Here is a 12,737-nt window from a genome sequence, read left to right on the forward strand (position 1 = left end):
GTGTTTGGGTACGTGGGAGGAGGGATGCAGAAGGGAGAGCCAGTGTGCTCCAATCATAAACTTCCCATCCTCCCTTCTCCAGGGTTAGCTTCCCATCGGAGATTGGTCCAGAGGCTCCCCCTTTCCCGTCTCTCTGCAAATGAACAGTTACACCTGGGCCGAAGCGGGGCGGGGGAGCCTGACCCCAGCCCGCGACGGAGCGCCCAGGTGGCCCCATGCGGAACCCCGCGCCTGGGCTCCGGCCTTGCTCGGCCGGAGAGGCGGGGGCGGAGCCGGCCGCCGGGCTGGAGCGCGTCCGTCCCCGCCTCCTCCTCCTCCTTCTCTTCCTCCTCCCTCCTCCCCTCTGCTCTCTCTCCCCAGCCCCTCCCCTGGCTCCAGCCCTCCCAGCCCGCCCAGGAGCGCGCGCCTCCCAGCGGAGGTGCCTTTGCCTCCCCTCCCCTGCTAGCCTCTCAGCAGCGGCGGTCTCCACAGCAGCAGCAGCGGCTGCATTAGCAGCAGCAGCAGCAGCAGCAGCTCCGGCAGCAGCAGCGGCAGCAGCCCCAGCCATGGCGGAAGTTCATAGACGTCAGCATGCTCGGGTTAAAGGAGAAGCCCCCGCTAGATCCTCCGGTGCCAGAGATGAGGAGGAGCTGGGGATGGCGTCGGCCGAAACGCTGACCCTGTTCCTGAAGCTGCTGGCCGCCGGCTTCTACGGCGTGAGCTCCTTTCTCATCGTCGTGGTGAACAAGAGCGTGCTCACCAGCTACAGGTAGCCAGCGGCCGGGCGGAGCTGCCCGGAGCGGCGGGGCGGCCGGGCGGAGGGCGGCGGGGCGGGCGGGGAGCCGTGGACTTTGCGCCGCCGCTGCCAAAGTTGAAGATTAACAAAGTTCAGCCGGAGCCAGCCAAGGGGATTGTGCCTTAACTCGTGCGCTGCCTCGCAGCGGCCGCCCATCCCCTCCTCTGCTGCGGCGGCGGCGGAGGCAGCCCGCCTGCCATGGCATCTCGAGTCGTGCTTGCTGGTGCCCGTGTGTGCGCGGGCGTGTGTGGGCACGGGGGAGCCCTGACTCCCCTTGGCTGCTGTTCTGCAAATGTCACCTCATCCCCCGGGCCTGAGTTTCTTTAACGGAGGTGGAGTGGGGCCGAGGGCTGCGGAGGAGAAGGAAGGAGTGAAATTTTGGGAAAGATCACCCTCCGGGTGCTTTCCCTGCAGAGCCCTTTAAACGCGAAGCCGATCAATGGCAGTGAAAGTGATCAGTTACTGACTACGGGGCAGACCTGCTACTCCGCATTCTGTTTTTGCCTCGAACTGGGCAGAGCTGATTGAAATAAACATTGAAGTCCAGAAGGCTTAGAACTGCAGCCCACAACAACTCGGCCATTCTCGTTCTCAAGCTCGTCTTTGCCTTCACAAGGTGCAAACGCTATGTGACCGTGGCTGCGTTAGTAGATTTAATTTTCCAGTGCTTTTAATCTTTTTTTCCTGGTACTTAGGCGGGCATATTTATTGGGGCTGGAAAAGCGCTAAGCCAGCAGTGGTAGATCTTAACTTCCTGAGGGCACCAACAGACATTGCAACCACACAAGCCCAGGCAGGTTGCCACCCAAAGCTACCAAGTCCGGGTTGGTTGCTTTGCCCCTTGGCCCAGGCAAGTGTTTCAGCAGGAAATTCAATGTTTGTCCTTAGCTGAAGGGCAAAACTTCTCCTTATTATGATTCTGTGTCTCCATTGTAATTCTAATGCTCCCAAAAGGTTCTATTTGGCTTGCTGACCTTGTTTTTTTTTTCTTTTTTTCTTCTCTTCCCTACCATCTGCATAGATTTCCTTCCTCACTATGTGTTGGACTTGGCCAGGTTAGTTGGAATCTCAAGAATTAAGTGGTCTGTAGTGTTTCAAATCATGGAGAGGTCTTTCTTGTTGAACCGTGAATGTTTGTTCTTTGCACAGATGCTGGCGACAGTGATCGTCCTCTGGGTGGGAAAGGCGCTCAGGGTAGTCAAGTTTCCTGACTTTGACAGAAATATACCTCGGAAGGTAAATGAATGAAGAGTACTCTCGACCTTATTGGAAGAACCTTTGTTCCTGTTTGCATCTTGCAAACAGCTTTGAGCTCTTCTTAATTTGAAGTCGGTTTTAATCGAGGCGAAGAATTTGTTTAATAGCATTTCAAAAAGGAATCAAGCTTTCTTTTTTGATGAAGACAAAACAAAATGGGAAGTTTGGTTCTGTTTTAAATTAATTCGTTGTCTTTATCAGGGAGGGCAATCAGTTTTTAAGTTCCTCTAGCCAGCTTATCTGTTGTTTTATGCCTTCATTATAGCTTCAGTTTTCTTAATTCTGCCTTTTTCTCTGTTTCCTCATGAAGATGGGATAGCATCCCAGTTTCTCTTCATATATAAGCACAAATTGTATTTTAAGCAAGTGATGAGGTTAAGGGTTTTTTATATATTTTGCCATTTTGCAATTTTCCACTTTTTCTTGGGGTTAGCAGAGAACAGGGGGGGTGGTATTGGTATTGATTTGGTGGCTGGGGGTGGGAGGAGGCTGGAATTATTTCTGCACACTAACCTCTTGGGCCAAGCTGAAAGAGGCTGATCCCATAAACAAACATGCCGGTCTTTTGAAAGGCTGCCAGGACTTCGGCTATCTTTACTGATTGAGTGTTATCCCTTTGACATTTTTTTCTAGACATTTCCACTACCTCTACTGTATTTTGGGAACCAAATCACAGGACTGTTCAGCACAAAGAAACTTAAGTATGACTGAATTTTCTCTCCTATTTTCCCAGTGATATTAATAGTATATGTTCTTAAGATCCTATGGGAGTGGCCTACATGCCAACAGATACTGTGGGGCAGTGGAGGGCATCATGATAGAAATAGGACTGGATGGTTCTTGGAGGCACTATTATTTAGAAAAGATTTCTTGGTTATTTTTTCACACCCCAAGGCCATGAGGAAGGGTTGATTTGATCATAGATCATAAAGATAGAGCTTTGGGATCATGGAGGCCAAGGGGAGACAAACCTCCTGAAATTGAGGCAGGAAGAGCCCATGGGGGCCATCTAATTCCACTTCATCATATCACAAATGAGGAAACTGGGGCCCTAGAATGTCCTGGAGCTACAGCTACAGGAACCAACCCCTTTATTTATTTATGAGGAAACTAAGGCCCAGGAAGACAAAGTGACTTTCCCAAAGTCACAAAGGAAAAAGGTAGTATTTGAAGTAGTGCTGGGCCTGAAATCAGAAAGACTTAAATTCAAATCCAACTTCAGACACTTATTAGCTAAGTGACCTTGAGCAAGTCACTTAACCTCTTCCTCAGTTTCCTCATCTGTAAAGTGGGGATAACAGTAGCACCTGCCTTCCTAGGTTGTTGTGAGGATCAGATGAGGTAAGATCTATAAAACACTATAAAAGTGCCCGGCATGTCGGAGGCTCTGTATAAATACTAGATGTGTTTATTGTTAATATTATGGAATCAGGGCCCTTCCCACTGTACCAGAGGCTGTCCTGGGGAAAGAGTAATGCTCAAAGTACAGAGATAATGGAGCTGAGCCATTTTCCATTTCATTCTAAGAAGCAGACGTTCTTATTTAGAGCAGACGGTTTGCTTTGGAGTGCTTGTATCAGTGTATCAAAATAACGTTTGGGGGAGAGGCTGGTGAAGGCTAACTTTGTCTTCCCCTCCTCCCCTCTTCCTTCTATATGAGGATTTAAATGGCCTCGTGCAAAGCCCTAATATAAATATCTAATTGCTGACTTACTCCTTACCATCAGTCCCTTGGCAAAGGCAGCTTGTCCTTCTGGTGAAGAAAGAGTATCCCTGTTACCCCTGGAGGTCTGCCACACCCACCTTCCATCTTCTGACTGGAAGGGGTCTGTGTGGTTTTAAAGATTCCAGTACAAGGACTACCCTTCAAGAGAGGCCTGTGACAAAGGTTACATGTAGCCATGGCAGACCATCGGCATCCTCCCTTGACCTTGTTTTGGGCAGAAGAGACAGCGTCAGGAAATGATGTGTCTCAGAGTGCTTGGAGGGAGGAGGTGGTCGAGGTGACTGTGGAAGCCAGAGTATTATGGCAGAACACTCTTTTCGGAGACTCAGACTTGTCAAGCTCATGGAGAAAGGATCCCTACACACACATGCATGTTGGAGTTAGTTTTCTAAAAAATATTTTTATTTTCGTCTCCAAATTCTCTCCCTTCCTCTACCCCTTCCTCCACTCATTGAGAAAGCAAGAAATATGATACTGTGGGTGCCAAGTGATTTTGAAAACAACATATTACCATTTTTTATGTTTGCTGTATTTTTATTTATTTCATCCAGTATTTCCCAGGTACATTTTAATATGGTCTGCACTGCACTTGGGAGTGTTCTGAACCTTAGTGGGCACCTATCTATGGGCATATATCTGCCACCTTTCATCTAATCATGTTTTTCAACCTGCTGAGGGAGAAACTGAGGTAAAGACAGGGGAAGGGAGTTGGGATCATAGCTGTAGAAGGCTCAGAGACCAGCTAGTCCATACCCCTCATTTTAGAGATGAGGAAAAGGCCAAGAGATGTGAGATAATTTATCCAAGGGTAAATTGGCACAGTAGATAGCTCTGGGCCTGGAGGCAGGAAGATTCCTCTTCCTGTTTTCAAATCTGGCCTCACTTACTAGCTATGTGAGCAAGTCACTTAACCCAGTTGGCCTCAGTTTCCTCATCTGTAAAATGAGCTGGAGAAGGAAATGGCAAACCACTCCAGTATCCTTGCCAAGAAAACCTTAAATAGGATCAGAAAGTCAGATACGACTGAACAACAACACAATAAATAGCAGAGACAGGATTTGAACCCAGGTCATAGGTCTAGACCTGAAAGGGACCTCAAAGTGCATCCAGTCCAGTTCCCTTCTTTTCTAGAAACAGATCTGGAGCTGATAAAAGTGCAGTGACTTGGTTTTCTGAGTTTGAATCTAGTACTGGTGGTGTTTTCATAGAGACAGATGGAGGGCTGCTGCAAAGAGAGGCCTGCACACAGAGATTTCTCCTGAGCACTGGCTGTTTGTAAAGCATGGTCAGACAGATAGAGAGACGAAGGCCCCTTACAACTCGACCCCTTCCCTCCAGAAGCTTGCTCTCTAGGAGGGGATAAGTAGATCTGGCTTTTTGAAACCAAAGCACACAAAGGAATGGGAAAAATGTTGGGTGTTAGAGAAGTGTAAGCAGGGCTCTGGGAATCCTGAGAAGGGGCTGGTTACACCTGACCAAGAGAGGCTGCACCATCATCGCCATGACCACATTTACACAGTGCTTTACAGAATAGTAATAGGATTTATTTTTTGCAAAGTACTTAACACAGATTGTCTTCTTTGATCTTCACAACAACCTTGAGAGGAGGCTGCTAGGATCACCCCCATTTTACAAATGAGGAAACTGAGGCTGGAATTCGCTTGCTGGGGGGTCACACAACTAGTAGGTATCTAAGTTAGGATTCAAGCTCAGTCTTCCTGCCTCCCAAGTCCAACACTCTCTCCACTGTGACACCTGCCTGGGGAAGGTGGGATTTGAGCTGGGGACTGGAAGGATAGATAGAATTTTAGCAGATGAAAGTGAAGGGGCCAACATCAGTCACTGAATAAACAGGTAATTTAAATAATGACCAGAAGATTGGATGTCAGAAATAGATGTGTCAGGTTAAATTAAGGGTCCCCCTCCCACTTTCAGTACTTTTCACCAGGTAACCTGAGTATTTTTCAGATTTTAGGTGAAGATGGTGTGGGGGTGGGGAGTGGTACTCGGGTGGATACATTGGGTGAGGAAGTGGGATTGAGATCAGTAACATGGAAGGAACCGGTCAGTTTAGCAGAACCAGAGGATCATTTGCCTAAAGTCATAAAAGAAAAGCATTGCATTTATTTTGCCTTGTGGCTTTTTCTTTATAGCTTGCCAATGTTTACAGTCTTGCGAAGGTTCTCCATTTTGTTTACAATGATTGCCGAAGGAGTATTACTCAAGTAAGTTACATTTCCTATGTATCTTCTTTGTGTCTTAAATCTTTTGCAAATTTTATTGAAGCCATTTGCTTTTCACATCCCAGACCTTTCCCAACACTCACTCTAGTCTGCCAAACTTGTTACAAAGAAACTCCTCCTCCCCCTTGTTACAAAGAAAATCAGTTAAAAACAACTGGTAACAGCTCTAACGTTAGACAGTGTATGCAACATTCAGCACCTGTGGTTTCTCACTTCTTAGTGGTATCAGGGAAGTGTATTTTATCATCTCTGCTCTGGAAACATTAATGTCATATCAGTGTAGAAGATGAGTCCATGGTGTCTAAACTTATCATTTTCCTAGCTATTGCTGTAGTTATTTGTAGAGTATTTCCTTCTTCTTTTGCTTAGCCCATGTGATGGTTTAGGTCTGTGGTTTCAAAGTAGAGGTTCCCTGAAGGTCCCAGAGGGACCCAAGGGATCAAAACAATTTTCAAAATGATATCAGACATTATATGCCTATAAAAATACACCTCTCCAGTTTCTAACTACATTTCTATGAGACCAGATTTTCTTATTCTTCAACCAAAACAACATATTGCGATAGATTGAAGGCAGAAGCAGATAAGAGAATCCAGCTTCTCTCTCCTAAGCCAGACATTGAAGTGATTTGCAAAACCATGTAAAACAATGCCACTCTTCTCACTAAATTTTTTTTTTTGCTTTGGAAAACATAGTTATTTTTAATAAAAAGTACATTAACATTTAATGAGTTTATTACTATTTTTAAATGAATTGATAAATATTTTTTAAATTATCAGGTTTAATGTCTAATGTGATAAAAATTTATAGATATATAACCTACATCTACAAAAGCTTTTTGGGGTCTTCAGTAATTTTTAAGAGTATAAAGGGGTCTTGAGATAAAAAAAAGATGAGATCCTCTGGTTTAGGAATTCAAAGCCAATACTGTTAGTAGAAGGCAATAAATTTAGAATTGAAGACATCGAGAAAACAGGAGTTACTTTCTAGAAACAACTGCTGGGTGAAGACAGGGTCATATTCTGATTTTTGGTTCTCATTTTTGATTCTGGCTCCTTTTCTTAAAAATATGGTTTTGGCCTCTTCCCTCTGTCAATGTATCCCATTTTAAGAACGTTTAATATACAGACATCTGAACTCATTCCCTTCAAAAAAGGGAGAGGATAACTTGGGTGTTTGCATTACAAGAAGAATTCATTCTGCTGAAGGATTTGCCCCAAGAATGCATTTAAATACCCGGCCCATTAGGAGCATTAAATAAGCGAGCAAATAAATATATAAAATAATTTAGCTTATAGAAGTTCAGTTGGCACACTGCTTTTCTAGAACACAGCACATGCACACAAAAAATAGTATCCCCTTGTTCTAGCCTTCCCCAGTGTAGGAAGTCTAAAGAGGATTCTTGTTCTAGCCTCCCCTGTGTAGGAAGTCTTAACAGGATTCTGGGATCCTGGACTGGGAGGCCACTGAGGCCTCCTTTTGTACATGAGGAAGGTGAGGCCCAAAGACAGTTGGGGCCACCCAGATAGTGTTGGAGCCATTACTGGCAGTGAAGTGAAGCACGTAGTGTGATTTCTGTTAGTTATCTCCCATCATGGAGAGGGACTGTGGTGCTCTGGCAAGAAAGCTGACCTTTGAGCTAGGAGGATCTGGGCTGAGGTCTGGCCTCTGAATACACACACACACACACACACACACACGCTTGTGTGACTCTAGACAACTCCTAATACTCTTAAGATACCAAAAAAAATGTGTGATGTCAGCATGGTCAGAGTTTCTTCATTGGGAATGACAAAATCACAGGTCTGGACAAAAGCAGGAAAAAATATTTTTATGTAACTTGTGAACCATCTTCCACTGACTTGCAACTTGTTGCTATATGAGAAATTTCACACTGAGGTTATCAATGGCCAGGGTAATGCTTGCAGATGGCCTGAAAACTGGACAATTCTTAGTACCATCTGCCCCTCCTCTCCCCATTTCTGTCACTCTGGCATCATCATTGCAGAGGTAGAAGGGCCTCATGGACCCAATGGTCATTTTTTTAAATGAACTTAAAAAATTTTTTTTATATATACTTTTAAAAAATAAATTTATTTTCCCCCCAATTACATGTTAACATTTTTTTTAACTTTTTATTATAAGTTTTGAGTTTTAAATTCTGTCCTTCCTCTCCTCCTGCGTCCCTGAGATGGTAAACAATCAGATATAGGTTATACAAGTGTAATCACATAAAACATTTTCATATTAATCATTTTGTACAGGAAGACTTGAATAACAGAAAAACGTGAAAGAAGGAAAGTGAAAAATAACATGCTTCGGTCTGCATTCAGTCAGTATCAGTTCTTTTTCTGGAGGAAGATAGTATCTTCATTTTTCGTCATTTGGGATTATCTTGGATCACCGTATTGCTGAGAGTAGCTCAGCATTCACAGCTCTTTATTGAACAATATTGCTGTTACTGTGTACATTGTCTTCCTGGTTCTGTTTACTTCACTTTGTATCAGTTCATGTAAACCTTTTCAGGTTTTTCTGAAATCATCCTTCTTGTACTTTCTTATAGTACTATAATATTCCATTACAATCATATACTACAGTTTGTTTAGTCATTCCTCAATTGATGGACATCTTTTTGATTTCCAATTCTTAACCACCACAGAAAGAGCTGCTATAAATATTGTTGTACAAATAGATCCTTTCTCCCTCCCTGCCTTTTTTTATGTCTTTGGGATGTAGACCTAGCAGTGATATTGCTGGATCAAAGGGTATGCACAGGTTTATAACCCTTTGGGGATAGTTCCTGATTGTTCTCTAGAATGGTTGGATCAGTTCACAACTCCACCAACAGTGCATTAGTGTCCCAGTTTTCCCACATCCCCTCCAACATTTATCATTTTCCTTTTTAGCCAATCTGATAGGTGTGAGATGATACCTTAGAGTTGTTTTAATTTGTGCTTCTCTAATCAATAGTGATTTAGGGCATTTTTTCATATGCCTATAGATAGCTTTGATTTCTTTGTCTGAAATCAATTGGGGAATGACTTGTATTTTTATAAATTTGATTCTGTCCTCCATTGGTTTGAGAAAGGAGGCCTTTATCAGACATACTTGCCCAACAGTCATTTTTCATGCCATCCATAGCAATTGCTGTTTTTGCTGAGTGGGTCTGCTGAGGGAAGGCATAGGGTGGAGTCAGGGAGCAGGAAGGATTTTTGGATAGTGGTTATTTCATCACAGTAAAACAGATGCAGAGCAGAATTTTTACTCTTTTTTGTCTCCTGGACCCCTTGGCAGGCTGGTAAAGCCTCTGAACCCCTTCAGAGAATCATGTTTCTAAATATATAAAATAGGATTACAAAGAAAACCAATTATATTGAAATAAAGATGTAATTTTGTATATATATATATATCTATGTATATATATATATATATATATATATATATATCTGTATTAAGAAAAGTAACAAAATGTCTTCATAAAACAATAGAAAGATCTTGGGAATATAACCATGACTTTTTTTTGAATTTCTAGGAAGACCTTTTCTTGGGGTATTAAGATGACCGTTTTTGCAATGATCATTGGAGCATTTGTAGCCGCTATGTAAGTAAGGTCCTCTAGTCCTTGGCCTATCAATCAATCGATCGAGAAACCTTTATTAAGTTCCTACTGTATGCCAAGCACTGGCCTGAGTTCTGGAGTTGAGCACATTGAAATTCTCTCTGGAAAAAAGGCTTCCTGCCAGTTTTCAGAGAATCCTGGTTTTGTCAAGTACAATATACAGACTGTTCCAAGGACTAAATCTTGTTGCATGCTTTGAGATCAAGGCACACAAAAAATTTGGATTGACTTGGCTCAGAGCTCTTCAAACTTCAAGAGGCAGTGCGCTGATTTAGACTTTAAGGACCTGTGTTCGAATCCCGGCTCTGCTGCCTGTGTGATCTTGGGCAAAGAGGTTGGATTCCATGACCCTGGAGGCTTCTACTCTACTCTGAATCCATAATCCAGAGAGTTTTCTTATATTTCAGTAAATTCATGGTGATTCTCATAACTACACCTACTAAATTCTGTTTATCGCCAAGGTTCACCCACTTGCCATTGGCACAGTAATGTAGTTTATAAATATGGGAAGGAAGTGTGAATTATAGAAATGGGAACATTAAAAATGAATGGCTTTGGGCCTTCCAAGAAACATATTTGTATTTGTGCAGTTATTAATGCTACAATTTGGCCTGATGTAAGCTTTTTACATCTCCAAAACCCAATATCTTTCATGTGCTAATAATATTTGTAAAAAGCATTTAGCACAGCACCGGGCATATAGTGGGAGCCATATAAATGCTTACTCTCTTCTTTTCCCTCCTTACCTCCCATGTATTACCTCCCTGAGTCTCAGTGGTGAGGCTGAGGGGCACATAGAGTTTTTACATGGAGAGGCAGCACATCCAGCAATCCTGGATTTTGTACTGTTACTCACACACACATCTCCCACCTCCATGCCTTTGAACTGGCTGTGTCCTAAGTTGGAATGCACCTCCACCTCTTGGAATACCTGATTTCCTTCCAGACCCATCTCAAGTGGCCCCTTCTGAAGGAGGCCTTTTCAGGTGTGCCCCTTCTTAACCTCACCCTAGTTTTTATCTGGGGTGTGTGTGTGTGTGTGTGTGTGTGTGAGACCTCCCTGGCTTCCATTAAGACTCAACAAAAATCCCACCTCCTATAGGAAGCCTTTCCCAACCTTCTTTATTCCAGTGCTTTCTTTCCCTCTGCTAATTATCTCCTATTTATCCTGTCCATAGCTTGCCTTGTACATAGCTGTTTGCATGTTGTCTCCTCTTGTTAGATTGTAAGCTCCTTGAGGGCAGGCGCTGTCTTTTGTCTCTTTGTATGCCCAGTGCTTAACACAATGCCTAACCTTTCTTTACCATTAACGAAAGTTTATTGATGGACGTACATATATATTCACCTGTGTGGACACATGTGCATGTATCTTGCTCCTCCATTAGAGTGGACACTCCCAAGCCAAGCTGTATGTAATAGAGGTCATGGATTTCTTGTAATAGTCTCTTTGCAAAATACCTATGTCTATGCAAAATAAAAATTTTAAATTTAAAGTTAAATTTAATTTAAAATTTTAATTTTAAAAAGAGAAGGTTGAGTTCTTGGTGGTCAGAGATTCTTTCACCTTTGTCCTTGTACCTCCAGCATTCAGCATAGTGCCTGGATGGATTATTTGCTTAATAAATGCTTGTTAATTGAGTCATAATGGATTGAGGACTGAAAGTAGAGGCAGGAAGACTGTGCCTCTGGTTCTACTGGAGATATTTACCATCTGTGGGACCGTTGTAAATTGGCCGCTTCTTTCAGCCTCAGTCGCCTCATCTGTAAAGTAGGGATGATAATGGCACCTACTTCCCTGGGTAGTTTTCAGGATCAGGTGATAGCGTGTGTGCAAAGAACTTTTGTGTTCGGTGATTTCAGTTGTCACCAACTCTTTGTGACCTGTTTGGGAATTTCTTGGCAAAGATACTGGAGGGGTTTGCCATTTCCTTCTCTAGGTCATTCTACAGATGAGGAAACTGAGGCAAACAAGGTTAAGTGACTTGCCCAGGGTCACACTAATAGTAAAAGTCTGGGGCTGGATTTTAACTCAGATCTTCCTGACTCCAGCCCAGCCACTATCCCCTGTATCACCTAGTGCCCTAACTTTAGAAACTTAACTAAGTGGTTTGTGAATGCCCCCTCTTCTATGGTGATTGTGAGGCACACACTCCAGTCAAGTTATGTATGAAGCATATTTTATTCCCCAAGAAGGCCCTGCCTGCTAAGGTGCTGTTTATGTTTTCAGCTCTGACCTGGCCTTTGACTTGGAAGGATATGTTTTCATACTGGTGAATGATGTCCTGACAGCTGCCAATGGTGCATACGTGAAGCAGAAACTCGATTCCAAGGTTGGTAACCCCCTGCCATGAACCTTTTGAGAGGGGTTCGCTAACACTGGACATTGATGCGGGGCAGTGGGCAAAGTTGGGGGGTGGGGAGGGTGCAGCTTGGCACAGAAGTGAGTCTTTATTGACTGAAGAGAATGTAACCTCCTTGAGGGCAGGCATTTTGTCTTTGTGTTCCCTGGTACCGAGAATAATACCTGGTATGCACTAGGTGCTTAATAAATGTTCATTGGTGGGATTGGGTTGGGTTCAGAGTGGGATAGGGGTGGCTGAGGTTGCTTTTCTGATGTCCCTGATATATAGAACCCCCAGATGAGAAATAATCTTTCTTTTCCCAGCGTAGCTCAGCCTCTCCTCTGAAGTAGAGAGAGACTTGGAGGGTTAACAGGGTCAGGGGCTTGTCCAGGATCATATATTCATTATATGTCATTGACAGGGCCTGAGTCCCAGCCAGCTCCTCATCCCTTCTATTCCACATGGCCTCATTTAGGGCATACAGGGGAAATGAGGGCTTGGTGGGATCAGAAGGGTCCGGGTCTCCATGGGCTCAAGTATCATTGGATATTAGACTTACAGCTGGGAGAGCCTTAGAGCTCTTCATTTTCTTCCTCCTCTTCCTCCTCCTCCTTTTCTTTTCTCTCCCCTCCTCTATTTCCCCTCCTCCTCCTCCTCTTCCCTCTCTTCCCCTTTTTCCTCCTCTTTGTCCTTCCTCCTCCTTCCTCTCCCTCCCTTCTCCCCCACCCTCCCTCCTCCCCTTCTCCTTTTCCTCTCCTTCCCCCTTCTTCACTTC

General features: G+C 43.9%; 1 protein-coding gene across 2 annotated transcripts in view; it reads left to right on the forward strand.

The window, feature by feature from the left end:
• Positions 1–384: 384 nt before the first annotated feature.
• Positions 385–12,737, forward strand: part of LOC138164886 (nucleotide sugar transporter SLC35D2) — a 76,864-nt gene continuing 64,511 nt past the window's right edge. Inside the window, exons 1-7 of one of the 2 annotated variants that reach the window (XM_069092823.1) lie at positions 385–748; positions 1,797–1,830; positions 1,925–2,011; positions 2,666–2,733; positions 5,912–5,983; positions 9,534–9,602; positions 11,848–11,950. In XM_069092823.1, coding sequence (XP_068948924.1) covers positions 546–748; positions 1,797–1,830; positions 1,925–2,011; positions 2,666–2,733; positions 5,912–5,983; positions 9,534–9,602; positions 11,848–11,950 — 636 coding nt within the window. In that variant the 5' untranslated portion in view covers positions 385–545. The remainder of the gene's footprint in view (positions 749–1,796; positions 1,831–1,924; positions 2,012–2,665; positions 2,734–5,911; positions 5,984–9,533; positions 9,603–11,847; positions 11,951–12,737) is intronic. The other variant, XM_069092822.1, reaches the window with a different exon arrangement.

Source organism: Petaurus breviceps, unplaced genomic scaffold (assembly GCF_028583685.1).
Source record: "Petaurus breviceps papuanus isolate PSGF00001 unplaced genomic scaffold, PetGlider_PUasm1.0 207, whole genome shotgun sequence".
NCBI classification, from domain to species: domain Eukaryota; kingdom Metazoa; phylum Chordata; class Mammalia; order Diprotodontia; family Petauridae; genus Petaurus; species Petaurus breviceps.